This window comes from Somniosus microcephalus, chromosome 3 (genome assembly GCF_052327205.1).
Source record: "Somniosus microcephalus isolate GS21.2 chromosome 3, FLI_Smic_1.0, whole genome shotgun sequence".
Taxonomy (NCBI): domain Eukaryota; kingdom Metazoa; phylum Chordata; class Chondrichthyes; order Squaliformes; family Somniosidae; genus Somniosus; species Somniosus microcephalus.
The window spans coordinates 347,644,688-347,665,783 of record NC_140989.1 but is presented as its reverse complement, the minus strand read 5'-3'; the positions used below and the strand labels follow the sequence as shown (position 1 = coordinate 347,665,783).

The 21,096-nt window shown below is 42.5% G+C and overlaps 1 protein-coding gene across 4 annotated transcripts in view; it reads left to right on the top strand.

The window, feature by feature from the left end:
• Positions 1-21,096, top strand: part of mtf2 (metal response element binding transcription factor 2) — a 39,857-nt gene that overhangs the window by 4,509 nt on the left and 14,252 nt on the right. For all 4 annotated transcript variants that reach the window (XR_015077730.1, XR_015077729.1, XM_085983313.1 and 1 more), the window contains exons 2-10: positions 496-722; positions 2,699-2,780; positions 4,815-4,910; positions 5,002-5,102; positions 5,696-5,844; positions 11,988-12,083; positions 16,047-16,115; positions 16,804-16,927; positions 20,070-20,137. Coding sequence is in view for 2 of the 4 variants with exons in the window: in XM_085983313.1 (XP_085839439.1) it covers positions 516-722; positions 2,699-2,780; positions 4,815-4,910; positions 5,002-5,102; positions 5,696-5,844; positions 11,988-12,083; positions 16,047-16,115; positions 16,804-16,927; positions 20,070-20,137 (992 nt within the window). In the remaining 2 variants the exon portion in view is untranslated. The remainder of the gene's footprint in view (positions 1-495; positions 723-2,698; positions 2,781-4,814; positions 4,911-5,001; positions 5,103-5,695; positions 5,845-11,987; positions 12,084-16,046; positions 16,116-16,803; positions 16,928-20,069; positions 20,138-21,096) is intronic.

The window sequence follows — 21,096 nt, the reverse complement described above, 5'->3', positions numbered from 1 at the left end:
AAGGTAGACAGAGAAAGGCTGTTCCCATTAGCTGATGGTGCAAGGACTAGGGGACAGAAATGTAAGGTTTTGGGCAAGAGATACAGGGGGGTATGTGAGGAAGAACTTTTTTACACAGCGAGTGGTAATGACCTGGAACTCCCTGCCGACGAGGGTGGTGGAAGCGGAGACAATCAATGATTTCAAAAGGAAATTGGATAGGCACTTGAGGGAAATAAACTTGCAGGGCTACGGGGTTAGAGTAGGGTAATGGGACTGACTGGATTGCTCTAGAGAGCTGGCATGGACTCGATGGGCCGAATGGCCTCCTTCTGTGCTGTTATGGCTATGAAATTGTCTGATGTGTCTTTCAAATGACCTGGATGTGTGATCAAATTTAGCAGCTGTTACATTTGACATATATTAGCTTTGTTCAGAAGATTAGTGATTTACAATGGAATATTGTACAGAAATGAATTGTTCTAGAATTGCTTTATTTTGAACTTTAAATTCCAGTTGATGATGCCATTTTCCTGATGGACAGAGACACTACGGGAGCAGGTAACTCATCCCTCCACAAGCGATCTCCCTCCCTTCGAAACCAGAAGACACCAGTGTCCTCGGCTCAGTTGTCATTGCGGGATGGACCAAAAGGAAAAAGACTTGTATGCAAGTTTGAGGAAGGCCAGGATGTCCTAGCCAGGTGGTCAGATGGCTTGTTTTACCTTGGAACAGTCAAAAAGGTAAAATTAACGTGCTTATGTTTTGCAATCTAAAGCAGGGGTGTCCATTTTTGGAGCATGGCTGGATCATGTGGAACAGCTTGTGAGTGGGTTGCGTAAAAGAGGTCACTTTCACATCAAGCAGAACCACGAGTAAATGCCAAGTCCAACATGATCCTTTACTTTTCTATTAAACATTTTCACATTTATTGGAGAAACATTCTAAATCATTCCAAGCATGACTGGATTTGAGTGTGCTGGCAACACTGCACACTATTCCTATTGACATTCATTTAGAAAAAGGGTGGCCAGACACGAGGGAATTAAAGCACTAAAAATCAACCTCCATGTGCACAAAAATTGGCTAGTTGTATGTTCGTTGCTCTTTCCATTGGGTTCAGCTGGTACTCTACCTTGTTTGGTCTTTGCTGCCATCCGCTAACCTATATCACACCGTCAGTGCTGCTTCACCATTATTATCCTTTGTTATTCTCCACATGATGCCAGCTGCCTCCGCTATCCTTTCTGCTTACCTGCTCTCAATTGCTGTTTTTCTTCTTTTGGTTGCAGTATTTTGAACTTTCCCGGGTTCCTGAAAGATTGGTAAAAACGTTTCCGATTGTTTGGAAAAGGCTGTTCCTGCATTGATCTAAATCTACTAATAAAGGAGCCGTCTATTTCAATCCTTCGGACCCTGAAAATCAAAATACTGCAAAAAGAAAGACTTGCCTTTCACGACCACCGGACCTCTCAAAGCGCTTTACAGCCAATGAAGTACTTTTTTGAAGTGGATTCACTGTTGTAATGTGGGAAACGCGGCAGCCAATTTGCGCACAGCAAGCTTCCACAAACAGCAATGTGATAATGACCAGATAATCTTTTTTTAAATGTTGTTTGAGGGATAAATATTGGCCAGGGCACCGGGGATAACTCCCCTATTCTTCTTTAAAATAGTGTCATGGGATCTTTTACGCCCACCTGAGAGAGCAGACCGCCAGTATATGCGCGAGAGTAGGAACTAACTGCCCCAGGGCTTTGAGGACAAGATATTGGGAGCATGTGCTGGGCATTCCTGTTTTTAAAGAACAGTCACATGACTGCATGAATTGTGTTGGTGGTTTTGTACCAGTTTTATAACATATACTCGCTTGTTCACCCAAACCTTTATCCTGATTGACTGAGGTGGATAGTCTCCATTGATCAAGCATAGTTAACCACCGGTGGAAATCGTTTTAGTACTACTTTGTGTTGTGGATTTTTTTGTTTGTTTTGAGTTTTGATCGTAAGTAAAAGCAGAAATTGATCAGTTTTGTATTATACTATTCCTTAAGCCTTTGGATAGGGAGTGAGCGTTCCATTCCTCTGCAATTGGTGCTCACTGAGCTATGTGTAAAGGTGAAAAACTGGAATTGTGTTTGTGGGGGAGAACAGAATAGAAGTGGAATGTTACACGAATGAAGAGGGATACCATTGAAATGCTGCAGATTTTCTTTGGCCCAGAAATTGGTGTCGGGGGCTTCCCGCGGGTGCAAGCCCCCGACCTACACTTAGCTAGCGCGCCGACAGTTGAAGCCTGGCCCTGCGTGGATTTCCTGTCAGTGGCCCGGTTCAGCTCCCGGCACGCTGTGCTTGCGTGATCCAGCGGCGTAGTTAGTTCGATGAGCCGGCTGGGATCACGTGAGCACTGGGCAACCAATCGGAGGATGCAAAAGTTAATTCATGAGTTTGATAGTAAGAACTGTCAAACTCATGAAAACCCCTTGGTTCAGAGGAAAGGAAATGCCGGTTTTCCGTGTATGCGCTGTGCATGCTGAAAACCGGCACTTCCATCGAGCCCACGCGTGAGTACACGGCGCTTACTCACGCGTTGGGACCTGAATTACTGGGCCTTTGTCTTTAAGGGAGCACATTGGGGAGTCTTGTGGCAGAAATCTAGTTTGATGGAACCTACCTACACATTTCTGTAAAAACTGAATTTCAATTTTCTTCAATTAAAGGTGAACAAACAGAAAGAGAGCTGCTTTGTCATCTTTGAAGACAGTTCAAAGTCCTGGGTCTTGTGGAAAGACATACAAACTGGTCAGTATTTTTTTTGAAATTTCTTGATGCGAGACGCACTTAACTGGCTACAGTTTGTAGAGCCTTCTGTTTGTGTTCTTTTGTGTGGGCACGTGTTCAGGGGTGAGCAGTTTCTGACTTTTGCCAACTGATCTGATAAGAAATTTAACTGCAATTAGGACTGAATTGTACGGGCTTCAAAGGTCAGATTCTCAGGCTTGCAGTTTGGATATGCTGGCAACTGATCTGACATTTTAATAGTGATCCTTGCGTATCTGTGGTAGCTTGCAAAGTTACAGTTGAGCATATTAAATACAGATGGGCCAAGCTTAACCCATCAAGGGGAAGTTGAAAATCAGTACTTGAGAAAATTATGAAATAAAAATCATGTCTTCTCCAGGAGGCAGTGTCTTTCACTGGAACTGGCTCCTTGAATGGAAGCAGCCACCCTCCACGGAAGGCCCAATCAGATAACACTTTCCTTTACACATTTCGACGCAGCAATTTCTCCAAATCAAGCTCCACTCCCCCATTACTCAGTATTTGAATCAACAATGTTATACTCGAGTTCTTTGTATTGGTCTGATTTAAAGAAATACCCAGCACTGGTCAGATGGAGCAGGTGTAGGGGTAGTAAAATTGGATTAGGTTGAGGGGGGGAGGGGTGCAGGGAAGAAAAAATCAGCAAGGGTTACCATGTCATAGCCACACATTGAAATATACATTTTTAGTGCGTGTACTGTATAGCGATCAGCAATGTTTGATTTCTTCATCCCTCCTCCATAGTTGAGGGTCATCACAGACTAATTTTAGTGTCCCATTGCTGTCCTTCCTGACTAGTACTATTTTTAAAGTTAAAAATTAAAACTGTTACAAAGAATTCTTTGTAACATTGTTGGTTTGAATGGTAAGTGCTAGAGGGAACTTTGATTTTGGATGAGTTGCTGTGCTTAACGGTGAGATGGAACTTGAAATACAGTCTACTCTTAATTCAACTTGAAAATTTAAATTTTTCGTGGACATTAACTTCCCACTTTTTATGTTTTACGAATTACTGATTAATTTGAATTTATTTTGTACCAAAAAAGCAACAACCTCATTATCCAGAGTAGGAAGAATAATCAGGCTAATGAGGGCTACTATTGATGTTAGTTCAACCTCCTCACACGGTCATGTTTAGGAACTATTGCCAGCTGGTTCCCAATGATACTGCAAAATATAAAAATTATTGTAGAATTTTAAAATTCATCTTCTGGATGTGGGTGTCACTGGCAATTTTATTGCCCATCCCTATTTGCCCTTGAGTAGGTACTGATGGACTTTCTTGAACCACTGCAGTCCGTGTGGTGAAGGTGCTCTCTCAGTGCTGTTAGGTCGCGAGTTCCAGCAATGATGAAGGAAAGAATGCAAGTTACTTAACCACTCAAACTGAGCAAGTTAGTGGGGTTGGTCTGTACAATATTTTCAGTTCATGCCTCCATTTCTATATTTAGTGATTAGTGAGTTACCAATTTTAGCTATGTCATTGAAGGAAATTGTTAACTTGGCACTTATCCAGAGGAAGGAGAAAGCATACACAGAACTGCCATGGGGAGACACACTCGTTTTCTTCTTTCACCCTCACCCACCCGATGTTCTCTCAGGGCTAGGATCTATTTCTTGGTCCATGACTTAATGCCCCCAAATATTTTTCAAAGCTTGCCAAATCTTAGCAATTGCAATCTTACTGGAAAGCTCACTACCTGAATTCCACAATGGCAGCTGTCTGAATGATGAAAAGTAATCTTTTAACGTATTCAAAAAAATTATTTGGGGTTGTTTTAAATTTCAAATCCGCCAATAATAACAAATAATGTAGATAAAATGTTTTTTAGCTTAATTTTTCATTTTAATTTAATCCACTCAGGGTTAGTATCCAGTTATCTCTGAGAGGGAGCTCAAATAACCAGGCAAGTTGAATAAGACAGTGAACTAGCTTTACTGTGGGAAACCTTAAAAGGTGAATGTGGAAATATGTACTTGTAAAGTATATAATCATTGTGCATTTAACCCCAGGAGCCAGTGGAAGTGGAGAGATGGTTTGCACAATATGCCAGGAGGAGTACTCTGAAGTACCCAATGAAATGGTTATTTGTGACAAGTGTGGACAAGGTAAATTGATACTTGAAATCAAATTTGAGAGAGTTTTAAGAAGGTACTTTTAAACAATGAAGTATTACAACACACTAAATTTAATCAATAGGTTACCATCAGCAATGCCACATGCCTAACATAGACTCCAGTGTGATTGCATCAGATGCCAAGTGGCTGTGCCGCCAGTGTGTCTTCGCTACTACTACAAAGGTACTGTATGACAACCTGAAGTATAATCCTTTTCTGGTAAATGACACATGCGATGGTCCAGTGAGGTAAACTGCCACATACGCCAAAGTACTGGAAACTGGTGCAGTATATATGGAAAATATGACTTGGTTGTGCGTGTTACTATTTAGAAGTACAGGAAACTTTGTGATATCCGGCACCGACGGGACCGGCGTGTTGCCGATCTATCAAAACTGCCGGACATACAAAGTTAATGTTGAAGCATACGGAGGTTTTCATCTCCGTATCTGACAACAAACACTGTTGCTTAGCAACAGCTTCTAAAGAGTCGGCTGCAGCTGCAAGCGTCTCTAGCTGAAGCTGTTCCTACAGCTACAGACCTTGCAGTGGCTGACTGGGGGGAAAAAAAAGAACGAGATCTAAAAAAACTTAAAGAAAACGGCTCCTGATTTTTGCCGTTAGATCGAGTATTCCGGACATACAACCTCCGGATAAACCAAAGTTTCCTGTACTTGTATTTTGAAGGGAGAAAAAATGCAAATACTTTTAAGTACAGTCAGTTATGTAATTAAACATTTTGCAGACACAAAATTGATTTTATTTTTACATTGTAGAGGGGCGGTGCTCTTAAGAAGGGACCAAATGCTAAAGCTCTACAAGTCATGAAGCAGACATTGCCGTATCAGTTGGAGGACCTTCAGTGGGATGTAGGCCACAAAACAAATCACGAGCAGTGTTACTGTTACTGTGGAGGCCCTGGGGAGTAAGTCAAATATTTTATTATGCAGTTTAGATTGATTCTGATATTGCTTAATTATGCTTTGTAGTCAACTGGGAAAAATTGCAAAAGCATCCTTTGGGGCTTACCTGTCTTTGAACCAGTCTTGTGTGAAGGAGAGCCTGCCATTCACCACTTTTCTAAGCTTAATCAAATCAGCGCACTCTGTTACTCACGCCATGAAAAAGAGAATGCTAGTCTAAGAAATGCTTGCTTAACGATGCTCTACCATCCTCTGAAGAGAAGAAAAAAGGGTAGAGCATCTACGGTATTTTGTTTAAATATGTTTAATTGAATATACTAGATGTAACAAGCCTAAACCTCTTTTTGCCTATTTTCTCCCTGCCTTTTCTTTCTGGAATGTGTTGGTTCATTGTTGGTACTGTTATAAGTTGAGTTCGTAAGCTCACCCCAAAGTGTTTCACAGCCAATGAAGTACTTTTGAAGTATAGTCACTTGTAATGTAGGGAAACACGGTTGCCAATTTGAGCACAGCAGGGTATCGCAGACAGCAATTAAATCATTTTTTTTTTTTTTTAAGTGATACTGGTTGAGGGATAAAGGACACCAGAAAAACTCCCTAGTCGTTTTCAAATAGTGCCGTGGGATCTTTTATGTCCACCTGAGACGGCAGGCTCACTTTAACGTTTCAGTTGAAAAACAGCTCGCCCAACAGTGCAGGACTCCTTCAGTACAGCACTGGCATGTCAGCCTAGACTATTTGTTCGAGTCGAGCTTGAATTGAGCGAAGGCTGACCGTCTACTTTGGAGAAAATCACCCCTCAGTATCAAATCTGCCATTTCAGGTTCCATTAGCCAGGCTGGCTGGTCTGTCGTCAATGCCCTGGAGCACCAGCAGCCTGCCTGGTTCAGGTATTGCATTACCAAGTGTAGTACATAATTAGTTCTGAACTTCCATACAAGAAAGTTTCTAGAATTAGCCAGGAGTCCATTCTTGGGCACTGTTCAATGATTCTTGTTGGATGTGTGTGCATAGATGGCAAGTGAAGATCGAATCAGGCTTGCCTATGATGTTTATTGTGACTGAATAGCCTGTGAATGCTCATTCTCAAGACTCTCGAATGATGGTGGCTGCTTGGGGAATGTGCCAGGGGTTCTCGGCGCCCATGAATTCATATCCCAGTCAGGAGTTAATAGGGAGGAAAGAAAATTGGCAGAAAAAATGGAAGGAGAGAAAGTTTCAAAAGGAAAATTGTGTGTAGTCCCTGAAAGTAAGCAAATCAATATTTCTGAATGCGGTATGATGTAAGAAAAAGGAGACTTACCATCAAGTAACTTTAAAGTAAGCTTTAAGTAACTTATAAACACACTATATACAAGAGAGGTCTTTACCATGCCTCTGGTAGAAGCCTCTTACAATACTGAACAGACCAGTATTTATACCAGTCCAACAGGAAGTGACATATGACAGGAAGTGAGGTATGTACACAGTTCATAGTTCACAGTTCATAGTTCACAGGAAGTGATGACATAACTTGCCGGAAGTTAGCATTTTTATCACATTCTTCCCTCCTGCAGGATTAGGAGGCTGTGGTCTACCTTTTGGTCCGCAGCCGCCGAACAAGGAAGAGTCGCACCCGTTTGGATTCCCGTCGTAGAGGGTCGCTGGTCCGCTTACATGCGGTTGGCCATTGGTCAGAGTCTGTGTGGCCTGGATTGCCCTGTGAAGGGTCGGGGAGATCATGGCTTCGAGTACGAGCCCCAATAGGTTCAAAGTCGGACTGCCTCTGTTCAGAGGGAGGTGCAGAGCTGGTCTGTGGCGGATCAGTACTTTCATGCGCGGTACTGGGAGGGTCGCAACCTTGAGCACGGGGTTCTACCGGCACCAAGCTAGTTGGTGTCCGATCAGGATCCTGGAGAGGGGTACCCGATAGGTCCCAAGAGTTTCCTGGTGAAATGCCATCACCCGATGTCCCACTAGGTCCTGGTGGGCAGGGAGCCAGATCCCGTAATGATACGGTAGATTCTCGGCCGTCGGAATATCCTATGTTTGCATAGGTGGGGTTGGCATCGGTTAGTTCAACCTCGTCTACGAGAGGGTCATTTTTAGACGTCCGAACGTATCTTCGGAGTAATACAGGTCCAGGAGTAGTTAGCCATGACGGGAGTGATGTCCCATGAGATGAGCGACGCTGGAATCCAAAGAACCGCTCATGAGGTGTAGTATTTGTGGCTGTAGAAAGCAGGGACCGTATAGAGTGCAATGCATCCGGAAGCACTGTTTCCCATTGCTGGTCTGGTAGGCCCCGAGATCTTAAAGCGAGACGTACGGAATTCCAGATGATACCGTTATACCTCTCTACCTGCCCATTTCCGATGGGATGGTATGGTGTTGTTTTGCTTGTAGCAATTCCCCGTTCTGAGAGGTAGTCCTTGAGTTCCCTTGACATAAAGGATGGACCCCGATCTGAGTGAATATAAGCCGGCATGCCACAGAGAGAAAATACCTGCTCAAGGCAGCAGATTACTGTGGACGCCAGCATATTGGAGCAGGGGAAGGCAAACGGAAAACGTGAATATTCGTCGATCATGGTGAGCAAATATGTGTTCCGAGTTGAAGAGGGCACTGGGCCCTTAAAATCGATGCTAAGTCGTTGCATCGGTTGGGTTGCATGTATGAGTATACCAGCTGAGGGGCGGAAGAACTGAGGTTTTAATTCCGCACAAAGCCGGCATTCTGAGCATATTTTCTTTACATCTCCAGTGGAAAAAGGGAGATTCCGTGATCGTACGAAATGTAGCATGCGCGTAACGCCAGGATGACACAAACCATTGTGGACATCCATGAGAGTGGAGGATGACATAGTGGAGCAGAATGCCCGTGTGAGGGTGTCCGGGGCCACATTCTCCTTGCCAGGCCGATAGAGAATGGTATAACCAAAAGAGGCCAGTTCCATCCTCCAAAGTTGTATTTTATTATTCTTAATTTTGGTTCGTTTTCGATTATCGAGCATGAAGGCGACTGATCGTTGGTCCGTGATCAATGTAAAGTGCTGGCGAGCTAGAAAATGGTTCCACTTCCGTACTGCCTCTATGATGGCTGTGGCTTCTTTCTCAACCGGAGGATAATGTAGCTCGGCACCTTGTAAGGTCCTGGACATAAATGCTACAGGACGACCTTCCTGATTCAGAGTAGCCGAGATCGCCACCTCCGAGGCATCACATTCAACCACGAAAGGGAGATTCTCATCAATGGAGTGAAGAGCCGCTTTCTCCAACTGTTTTTTGAGAAGGTTAAAGGCTGCAACAGCCGCTGTTCCCAGTGGAAATGATCTAGCATGCAGCAAGGGTTGGATTTTGTCCGAAAAATGAGGAATCCATTTAGCGTAGTATGCAAACAGACCGAGAGCCCGACGTAAAGAAGCCGGATTCTTAGGTGACGGGAGCTCTTGGAGCGGGCGAAGTCTTTCTGGGTCTGGCTTAATGATACCATTGCCTACGCAGTAGCCAAGGATGTTGATGGTCGGTTGTGACTCAACAGATTTGGATTCATTCAGGGTCAAATTACGGCGATGGAGGGCATCCCGAAATTTTTGGAGGTTGGAGTCGTGTTCCTGTTGATCGTGACCTGCAATGGTAATGTTATCAAGATAGGGAAAAGTGTCCCTTAGGTTTTCCTGCTTAACCAGGCCATCCATTGCCCGTTGAAAGACAGCCACTCCATTAGTAACCCCGAATGGGAGGCGACGAAATTGGTACAGCCGTCCATTAGCCTCAAAGGCTGTGTACTGCTTATCTGAGACCTTCAAGGGTAACTGATGATAGGCACTTTTTAAATCGTAAGTTGAGAACACTTTTGGGGTCACATAATTGACAAGTATCTTCAATTTAGCAGGAGCATCCACTTTACATTCATCCAGAAAATTCTCAAAAGTACGATACCAATGCTTCCATACCCTGCCAGCTGCTGGTGTATTCGGGTCCAAGTCCAGACGAATAGGTCTAAGGATTTTCTCCATGATGGGTGGTTCCCTGGATCCTTAACTTCCGAGTTTGTCTGAAGGTCTAGTATTTGTCAGTGTAAATACTAAGTTACTTAAATTGATGTAAGAAAAAGGAGACTTACCATCAAGTAACTTTAAAGTAAGCTTTAAGTAACTTATAAACACACTATATACAAGAGAGGTCTTTACCATGCCTCTGGTAGAAGCCTCTTACAATACTGAACAGACCAGTATTTATACCAGTCCAACAGGAAGTGACATATGACAGGAAGTGAGGTATGTACACAGTTCATAGTTCACAGTTCACAGGAAGTGATGACATAACTTCCCGGAAGTTAGCATTTTTATCACACGGTATATTTGCATTTTGGGAGAAGATGTATACCGATCTAATCTTATCAGGCAGGGTACATAGGTTTTCTCAGCTTTGTAGATTGCAGCTTGCACGTCAGCATTGTTGTGTAACTATGGTAATAGGGTGCTTTACTATATTGGGTATTTGAGTGAATGCAGTTCATTACATTTTTGTAGCACCTTTTGATGTCCCAAAGCCCATCGCAATCATTAATTACTTTTAAAGTGGAGTTATGCATGCAAACAGGACAGCTCGTTGTACACCGCAAGGTCCCACAAATAACAATGAGATCATCTTTTTTTAACCAAGACACCTGGAGAACTCCTGCTCTCGTGAATATTGCTATGGCATCTTTCATATGCACTTAAACTAAGGCCCTGTCTACCTGTTCAACATCAATGACAATGCAGCACTCCCTCAGTACTGCACTGAAGTGCCAGCCTAAATTATATACTCAAGTCGTGGAGTGAGGCTTGAATGCATGACCTTCTGACTCAGGCTGTGATTGTCAGTATCATGCAGTCCTGTATGATAGAACCATACAAGAAAACTACTGCTATGGTCTTCGAGAAGGAGGGAAATAAAAACACGTTACTGTGATGGCCTAGTGGGTAAAGGCATCACTCAGTGTAATATGAGGCTATTAGATAAACAAGTCATAGGCCCAGTTCTTAGTCTGTGCTCACTTAGTTGATCTCAGCCAGTATTACAATTGCGCTAGGGAAGGGGAAATGTTACCCATGTCCACATAGACAAGAGGATTAGGTATGGACATGAATAACCTTCATAGTCAAACATTTGATTATTCTCACGTGAACCATGATATTAAAAGTAATGACCACTTGGGTGTAGTACTGGAAGGCTGCTAGTACTTGTGGAGCTGTACCCCAGCATGAGTCAGAGCGTCAGAAGATTCTGAGAGAAAAAGCAGTAAAATTGATTGGGTTGGGGAGGAGGAAATGACAAGGTATTGTGTATCTGATTCTTTTCACCCTATAACACTTTCGGACAAAATTTACCTTTATTAAAAATGTCAATTAACAAATACCAAACAAAATCCAGTATTGAATTCTTTCCTTGGGTTTAATCCATATGCCCAGTATTCGCTTCAAGATGGTTCAGAATATTTAGGCTTGTAAAAAGGCCACAGTGTTATTTTTGTCTTTTGAGGGAGAACTTTGTCATAGCATGTAACAACAATCTGATGGAGAAAACATCTAAAGAGCTGAAACTTTGCAGGTGCATGTGAAAACCTTTCTTATTTGGCAAGCAACTTTTATTGAAACCGGGAGAAAGAGAGAAACCTAATAAAATGTGTTGCTGTGTCTATTAGGAATTTGGTTGTTGCATATTCTCATTTAAGCTGCTGACCAAACCAGAAACATTTTATCTTTGCCATTTTACATGACTAACCCAGGCTGTTTCTAAACCGCAACTTCAAAAGATGTTGTAATACAGCAGTGTTCAGCTGCTGGATAGGAGAACGAAATGTAAGGTTGCATAAAAGGCACATTTGCCTGTGACAGTCGGAATATTTTCAATAGCTTCATGTACAGTACCTGTGCTCCTCCATCATTGGTTGGTGTAGTGTTATGGATAAGCTTTTTTTCTTGGAAGTGTGAAGCAGGACACTTAATGCCTGTTAGCATTTTTCAAAAGAATGTTCTTTTAAATAAAAGGTTTTGTTTTCCTTTGGAAAAACAACTTTTACTACAGTAGTGATAATGCTATTATTTTCATTATTATGGTAAACGTTTAATTAAATTTTATATATAAAGGTGTGATATCTGATTTATTTTTGTTCTTAGCTGGTACCTGAAAATGCTGCAGTGCTGGAGATGTAAACAGTGGTTCCATGAAGCCTGTATACAATGCTTACAGAAGCCTATGCTTTATGGAGACAGGTGAGGTGTAATGTTTAATGCTTAAAGCATGTCGATGACTCTTGCATCAAATGTGAATTTTTTTACAGGTCTATAATGGCGCTAACTCCACATCTATCTGCCTACGTGCTCACTAGCATCCAAATATTGGAATAATTCAATGTTGGCAAAGAGCTAACTATACAGGTGACTTTTTGATACAGTTTTTAGATTTAATTTTTAAAAATTGCTAGGTTCAACTGACTGTTTGCTTTGTACTCATTCCACTTGTACTGCACTTAGTGCAAAGCTGGAGTGTTGTGAGACTACTACTTTGTGATGATCTCTCATCGCTTGCCAGAATACGATCTGGCTGACTTGACATCAAGGCAAAACTAAAACCACTTCACATCAGTAAAGCTGCATAGTGTAGCTGGCATGTAAGACTACTTTAGTATTCAATTTAGAGTTACTTATCAAAATCTGAATTATAAGTCACTCTTCCCTATTTAGAGGTCCAAATTATACATGATTCACAGCAAGTCTTTTTTAGTTTAGCATCCACCATATTTACCAAAAAGTAATTGTACACTTAACTGAAATATATTTGCAGTGTAGCAGTAAGAAGTAGTGTTTAAGAAACCTGCACTGCAAAAGAAGTCAGAGAATGCATGAACTATGATTTTGCAAATGTTTTGCCAATGCAGTGTGCATAGGAATTCATGTGTTATACACTTGACCAGTGCGAAATGGTAAGTTTCAGTAGATCCTAGCCCAGCGCCATCATGTCATTATACCTAACCCAAGTCTGCCAGCACTGTGGAGAAATACCCATTTATGACTGTTAATTGGTGAGACTGCATTATGACCATGGCCTGTTTTTACTATTTCTGTAGTGTTTTCATTTTGAAAGGTAAAATGTGCTGTTTTACTTCAAATTTCTGTTAAAGTACAAGTTAGTGTTTAGTCTAGCTGTGGAAAGGTTATAGAACATTAATTATCTTCTAGTACTGCCAACTGAGAAGTTCTTTATCTTATCTGGGCCAACTGGAAAGACAAAATGTCTCCACTGGAGTAAGTGAATTTGGAAGGGCGAGTCAGCTTGGGTAGTCTCGCATATCACTGAAGGCTTGTTGGCCTTTCCAGAAGTCTGAAAATAAGTCTCTGCTTCACTGCCTTTGTTGAAAAATGTATGTGACTGGTGGGGGGTAAACATGAAGTAAATAATTCCATTATGGATGGGAAAATATTTTTAAGCTTAAGGAAGGAAAGAAATAATGTGTGTATATGTAATGCCTTTCACAGCCTCGACATCGCAAAGCACTTCACAGCCAATTAAGTACTTTTGAAGTGTAGTCACTAATGTAAGGAAATGCGGTAGCTAATTTGCACAATGCAAGGTCCCACACACCGCCATGAGATAAATGACCAGGTAATCTGCTTTAGTGATGTTGGTTGAGGGAAAATGTTGGCCTGCCCGAAAGACCTCTGCTCTTTGAATAGTGTTATGGGATCTTTTACATTCATCTGAGAGGGCAGATGGCGCCTCTGTTTAACATCTTATCCAAAAGATCTTACCCCCAACAGTGCAGCACTCCCTCAGTAATGCATTGAAGTGTCCGCCTAGATTATGTGCTCAAGTCTCTGGAGTGAGGTGCAACCTACTGACTTGGGCTACCACTGAGCCAAGCCTGATACCTGTCTAATTTGCTTTTGACTTGTGATTCTTCAGCTCACTTTCAAAATCTTTTCCTCTCCCTTGCACAGGTAGGGAGAACCAAAAATTAAACCATCTGAATGTTCACTTGAGAGGGGAAGGAACTGATAATCTGTCTGTCTTGTTCTGTATCAGATTGTCTCCTGCTGGTAGAAGGATTGAGATAATTGAATTGTCTATAATCTTGCTGTTGTGTTCTGATCAGAGGAGTTGTTCCAATATACAAAGAAGGAGATTGAGCAAAACCTGGGAACTATAGACCAGTCAGTTTAACATCAGTGATGGGAAAGATGCTGGAATCTATACTAAAAAGTGTTAGAGCATCGAGAGACAAATTATAATAAAGAATAGTCAGCATGGATTCTGAAAGGCTAAGCCATGCTTAAGTAACCTGATAGAATTCTTTGAAGAGGTAACGGAAAGAGTAGACGAGGATACTTGGATTTTCAAAAGGCCTTTGATAAGGTACCACACGGTAGGCTCACGACAAAGGTTAGGGCATGTGGAGTCCAGGGACAAGTAGCTGAATGGATAGCAAATTGGCTAAAAAATAGAAAGCAGGGAGTAAGGGTAAAGGGTAGTTATTCAGATTGGAGGAAGGTAGAAAGCGGTGTTGCGCAAGGTTATGTGCTGGGACTTCTGTTTTAAGTAACTCCATATCAAAATTTGCAGATGATACCAAACTAGGAGGTATAGTTGACACTGAGGAAGAATTCAACATAATACAGGAAACTCTTTGGTATCCGGCACCGACGGGACCATGCCGGTTGATTTAAAATTCCGGATGATGGAGAGGGTTATCTACCAAGGCTATTTTTAACAAACAAAAATGAAAAAACCAAGAAATGTGCAGTATACAGTAATTGGCGGATTGGAAGAGACTACCGGCAGCACGGGGGAGTCAGACTCCTGTTATTGAGGTCTTCCGACTTCGGACAGCGCCAAGAAGCCGAGCACTGGCAGTTTGGAGAACTACCCCCGCTGACTAACTCGGCCACCGTGGGAGACTTGGACTTGGCAACATTTCTGGTTATTGAGGTGGTGTTTTCAGAGTATGAATTTTGCCGGTTAATGGAGAATTCTGGATATTTAGGTGCCGTTTAAACGAGAGTTTCCTGCACAGGACATTAGAAAACTTGCAGACTAGGCAGTTAAATGGCAAATTAACTTTAATGTGAGGATACGAAAAACCGAGACACAAAAGCAAAATTCACCTACACCTTGGAAAATAAGAAACTGAATGGAGTAGGTTTTGTTCCAGGTAAAGGTTTTAAAAAATTTTTAATTCCCTCTTGCTGTAATATGTTGGGAAGCCCTCTGTTCAGTTTGTTTTCCTTACCAGTACTTTTTGTTATTTATGGTATGCTGCAGACACTTAAATCACACCATACAAAGCGATGTGGGTGGGTATCCCTTTCGGGGGTATCCAAACACATCCCAAAATTGAGATTTTGGAACAAATGAATTTAGGGATACAGGTGAGCAAATCATTAAAAGCAGCATCACCGGTCAGCAAAGCAATTAAAAATGCTAACAAAGCACTGGGATTTATTTCTAGGGGTATGGAATTCAAAAGTAGTGAAGTTATGTTCAACTTGTATAGGACCTTGGTCGGGCCTTAATAAGTACTGTGCATAGTTTTGGTCTCCATACTATAAAAAGGACATGGAAGTACTGGAGAACATGCAAAAAAGATTTACAAGGATGGTACCAGAACTCGGAGATTGCAGCTGTCGGGGAAAGATCGAACAGGTTGGAGCTTTTTTCTTTAGCAAAGAGAAGACTTAGAGAAGACCTGATAGAGGTTTTTAAAATTATGAATGGGTTGGACAAGGTAGATGTAGATAGTTTCTAATAAATCCAGTAGGGAAATAAGACATTTCTTTACTCAGAATGGTTAGAATGTGGAACTCGCTACCACAGGAAGTGATTGAGGCAAATAGCTTAGATGCTTTAAAAAGGAAACTGAGTACATGAGAGAAAAGGAATATAAAGATGGCTGAAATGCTGAGTTGAGGTAGGTTGAATGGGAGGGGACTTGTGTGAAGTATAAACTAGTTGAGCCAAATGGCCTGTTTCTCTGCTATATATTCTCACAACACCAGGTTATATTCCAACAGCTTTATTTGAACCTGGTGTTGTGTGACTTCTTACATTTGTCCACCCCAGTCCAACTCTGGCATCTCCACACCATGGCTATATATTCTATGCAGGTATGATGGCTGTGTTTGCAAGTTATGTTGGTAAAAATGTTTGGAGGATTTTATTTTCTCCTCTTTGTCCATCAGGTTCTATTTATTTATTTGTTCCGTTTGCAATTCTGGACCAGAATACCTCAAACGTCTACCTTTACGATGGTAAGTTATTGCCTAATTGTTGTGCTTTAGGGTTTTAAAACCTGCAATGGCATTTTGCTCTAGTTTGTCTCTGTTTTTTGAAATACTAGTTGATTTTACTATGGCATTGGTCAGCGCTTTCTCTTGTGCTTGGGGGATTAGTTACAAATAATCAGCAATAATGCATTTATGCTCATGTGGAAGTACGTGTTGATTGGCTATTTCAGACACAGTTGAGAACCATACACAAGATCTTCTGATTTATTTATATTTATGTCTACAAATATTGAATAAATGAATTTTCCAATATATGATGAATTATATAAATGAGTAGTAAATTAATGTTATAAAGTACATGCTTTAAAAGTGCCCTAAATAAACTGAATTAGCAGTTTGTTTTTGTAAATTGTTGAGATTTTAATTCTGCAGTTGTCTGACTTAATTTAACCAGCACTAATGCAATTGGACAAATTTGCCAGCATCACACTGGTGTTTTCCCAATGCAGTGTGCATCAATGTTGGTTTTGTTTTAATGTTTTACTACATTAAAGACGCTATTTGTAAATGCAAGTTGTTGTTAGTCCTTGGTTTTGAGTGTGTGCTGTAATCAGCAAACAGAGCACTACTGAAGAAATGTGTTGAAAACTATTAAAAATGATTGCTCATGAATGAACGTTAAAATATGTTAAACACTTTTGTTTTCTCCCAGGGTTGACATAGCACACTTAAGCCTTTACAATCTAAGTGTTATTCACAAAAAGAAGTATTTTGATTCTGAGCTTGAATTGATGACTTACATCAATGAAAATTGGGACAGACTGCAACCTGGTGAGGTAAGGCCGAGTGACAGTTCACTAAATTTAATTGGTTAGTGGTGAGCAGAATCATGTTCCAGACTGGTGTTAATTGTACCCTACACTACTTAGAAGAAGCACTAAGGGTAGCAAGGGCACAGACTGTACTCTGGGTGGGGGACTTCAATGTCCATCACCAAGAGTGGCTCGGTAGCACCGCTACTGAATGAGCTGGCCGAGTTCTGAAGGACATAGCTGCCAGTCTGGGCCTGTGACAGTTGGTGAGAGAACCAAAATGAGGGAAAAACCTTCTTGACCTCGTCCTCACCAATCTACCTGTTGCAACTGCATCTGTCCATGACAGTATTGGTGGCAGTGACCACCGCACAGTCCTTGTGGCGATGAAATCCTGTCTTCACACTGAGGGTACCCTCCATCGTGTTGTGTGGCACTATCACCATGCTAAATGGGATAGATTCAGAACAGATCTAGCAGCTCAAAACTGGGCACCCATGAGGGGCTGTGGGCCATTGGCAGCAGCAGAACTGTATTCCACCACAATCTGAGGTCATGGTCCAGCATATCCCTCACTCTACTATTACCATCAAGCCAAGGGACCAACCCTGTTTCAATGAGGAGTGTAGAAGAGCATGCCAGGAGCAGCACCAGGTGTACCTAAAAATATGAGGTTCCAACCTGGGGAAGCTGCAACATAGGACTACATGCATGCTAAACAGTGGAAGCAGCATGCTATAGACAGAGCTAAGCGAACCCACAATCAATGGATCAGATCAAAGCTCTGCAGTCCTGCCACATCCAGTCGTGAATGGTGGTGGACAATTAAGTAACTGACGGGAGGAGGAGGCTACATGAATATCCCCATCCTCAATGGTGGCAGAGCCCAGCGCGCGAGTGCAGAAGACAAGGCTGAATCGTTCGCAACCATCTTCAGCCAGAAGTGCCGAGTGGATGACCCATATCGGCCTCCTCCTGAGGTCCCCACCATCACAGAAACCAGTCTTCAGCCAATTCGATTCACTCCATGTGATATCAAGAAACAGCTGAGCACACTGGATACAGCAAAGGCTATGGACCTTGACAGCATTCCGGCTGTCGTGCTGAAGACTTGTGCTCCAGAACTAGCCGCGCCTCTAGCCAAGCTGTTCCAGTACAGTTACAACACTGGCATCTACCCAACAATGGAAAACTGCCCAGGTGTGTCCTGTCCACAAAAAGCAGGACAAATCCAATCCGGTCATTTACCGCCCTATCAGTCTACTCTCAATCATGAGCAAAGTGATGGAAGGTGTCGACAATGCTATCAAGCGGTACTTACCAATAACCTGCTCAACAATGCTCAGTTCGGGTTCCGCCAGGACCACACTGCTCCAGACCTCATTACAGCCTTGGTCCAAACATGGACAGAGCTGAATCTCAGAGGTGAGGTGAGTGTGACTCCCCTTGACATCAAGGCAGCATTTGATCGTGTGGCACCAAGCAGCCCTAGTAAAACTGAAGTCAATGGGAATCGGGGAAACCCCTCCACTGGCTGGAGTCATACCTAGCACAAAGGAAGATAGTTGTTGGAGATCAATCATCGCAGCCCCAGGACATCGCTGCAGGAATTCCTCAGGGCAGTGTCCTAGGCCCAACCATCTTCAGCTGCTTTATCAATGACCTTCCCTCCATCATATGGTCAGAAGTGGGGATGTTCACTGATGATTGCGCAGTGTTCAGCTCCATTCACCACTCCTCAGATAATGAAGCAGCCCATGTCTGAATGCAGCAAGATCTGGATGACATTCAGTCTTGAGCTGATAAGCAGCATTCGTGCCACACAAGTGCCAGGCAATGACCGTCTCCGACAAGCGAGAGTCTAACCACCGCCCCATGACATTCAACGGCATTACCATCACCGAATCCCCCACCATCAACATCCTGGGGTGGGGTGGGTGGGGGGCGGTCACCATTGACCAGAAACTTAACTGGACCAGCCACACACATACTGTGGCTACAAGAGCAGGTCAGAGGCTGGGTATTCTGCGGCGAGTGTCTCACCTGCTGACTCCCCGAAGCCTTTCCACCATCTACAAGGCACAAGTCAGGAGTGTGATGGAATACTCTCCACTTGCCTGGATGAGTGCAGCTCCAACAACACTCCAGCAGTTTGACACCATCCAGGACAAAGCAGCCTGCTTGGGTAGCACCCCATCCACCACCTTAAACATTCACTCCCTCCATCACCGACCGGCACACCGTGGCTGCAGTGTGTATCATCTACAAGATGCGCTGCAGCCAAAGCTGCTTCGTCAGCACCTCTCAAACCCGCAACCTCTACCAACTAGAAGGACAAGGGCAGCAAGCGCATGGGAACACCATCACCTGCAAGTTCCTCTACAAGTTACACACCATCCTGACTTGGAAATATATCGCCATCCCTTCATTGTCACGTGGTCAAAATCCTGGAACTCGCTCCCTAACAGCACTGTGGGAGTACCTCCACCACACAGACTGCAGCGGTTCAAGAAGGCAGCTCACCACCACCTTCTGTAGGGCAATTAGGGATGGGCAATAAATGCTGGCCTTGCCAGCGACACCCACATCCCAAGAACAAATTAAAAAAAAAATTAAAAAAATTATGTGCAGTAATATTTAAATAGTTGGCTCCACATATTCCTTCATCCAAATCTTCAGTGTCAACATTCTTTTGGTTTCTTTTAAATCTGCATTCAATACTAAACTTTATGATGGTTAACCTTGTTCTTGAGCAAGTTCAAGTTCTAAACTGACTGGCCTGTGTATATTGAGACTTATTTGACCTGAGTGTGTTAATTGTTCTATTGAAGGGCTAACTTTTATGAATCATAGCCTAATATAATATATTCCTGTTCAAGTATTGGTGAACTTGAATTTAGAAATAATTAAAAGCATATGCATTCGCACCATTTGTGTTCCGAGATAAATGCAAGAAATGCTGTATTTAAAGGACTCAAAAACCCACAGCATGTATGGCTTGTTATACAATAGAACTGGAAAATGGTCATAATTCAAAACTTTGATATACACTTAACAACTGAATTTGCTAAATCTTTATGAATCAATAATGTATAAGTTCATGGGCTGAGAATGAAACAAATAATAAACGGATGTTGAATTTATCTGTTTCCTTATTCATTTACAGCTTGCAGACATTCTAAAATCTGACCGATACGAGCATATTCTTGAAGCCCTAAATGAGAACAAGTGCATGTAAGTGAGGGTATACCCTAAATAGAAATAACAGAATCAGCTGTGTTTCATGAATAGGGGTGAGAAATTTCCACTGATTAAATAGATTTCTGCTTTTACCCTGCGCAGAAGTAGCAAAGGGAGTAAAAATCTGTTCAATCACTGGAAATTTCTCATGTGTGAAGTCCTGCGAGTCCATTACCCCCATCCTCGCTGACCTATATTGGCACCCCCCCCCCCCCCCATGCATTATATTCAAAATCCCCATCCTTGTTTTCAAATCCAGGTGACTATGGATGATTTACTATAGCGGTTGTTGCTGCAGAGAGAACAAAATTTTGAAGAAATTTGATGATTGAAAATGAAAAATATTTTAGAAGTCACTGGTAAAGACCAGGGCTACTGAATTACAGTAGATGGCTCCAGATGAAGAAACATAGAAACATAGAAGATAGGAGCATGAGTAGGCCACTCGGCCCCTCGAACCTGCTCTGCCATTTAATGAGATCATGGCTGATCATCCAAATTCAGTACCCTGTCCCTGCCTTCTCCCCATATCCCTTGATCCCTTTAGCCTTAAGAAATATATCCAACTCCTTCTTGAATATATTTAAGGAACTGGCCTCCACCGCCCTCTGTGGCAGAGAATTCCACAGGTTCACCACTCTCTGGGTGAAGAAATTCCTCCTCATCTCAGTCCTAAATGGCTTACCCCTTATCCTTAGACTATGACCCCTGATTCTGGACTCCCCGGCCATCGGAAACATCCTTCCTGCATCTAGTCTGTCCAGGCCTGACAGAATTTTATAGGTTTCGATGAGATCCCCTCTCAATCTTCTAAACTCCAGTGAGTGTAAGCCCAGTCGACACAATCTCCTCATATGTCATTCCTGCCATCCCAGGTATCAGTCTGGTGAATCTTCGCTGCACTCCTTCCATGGCAAGAACGTCCTTCCTCAGATAAGGTGACCAAAACTGCA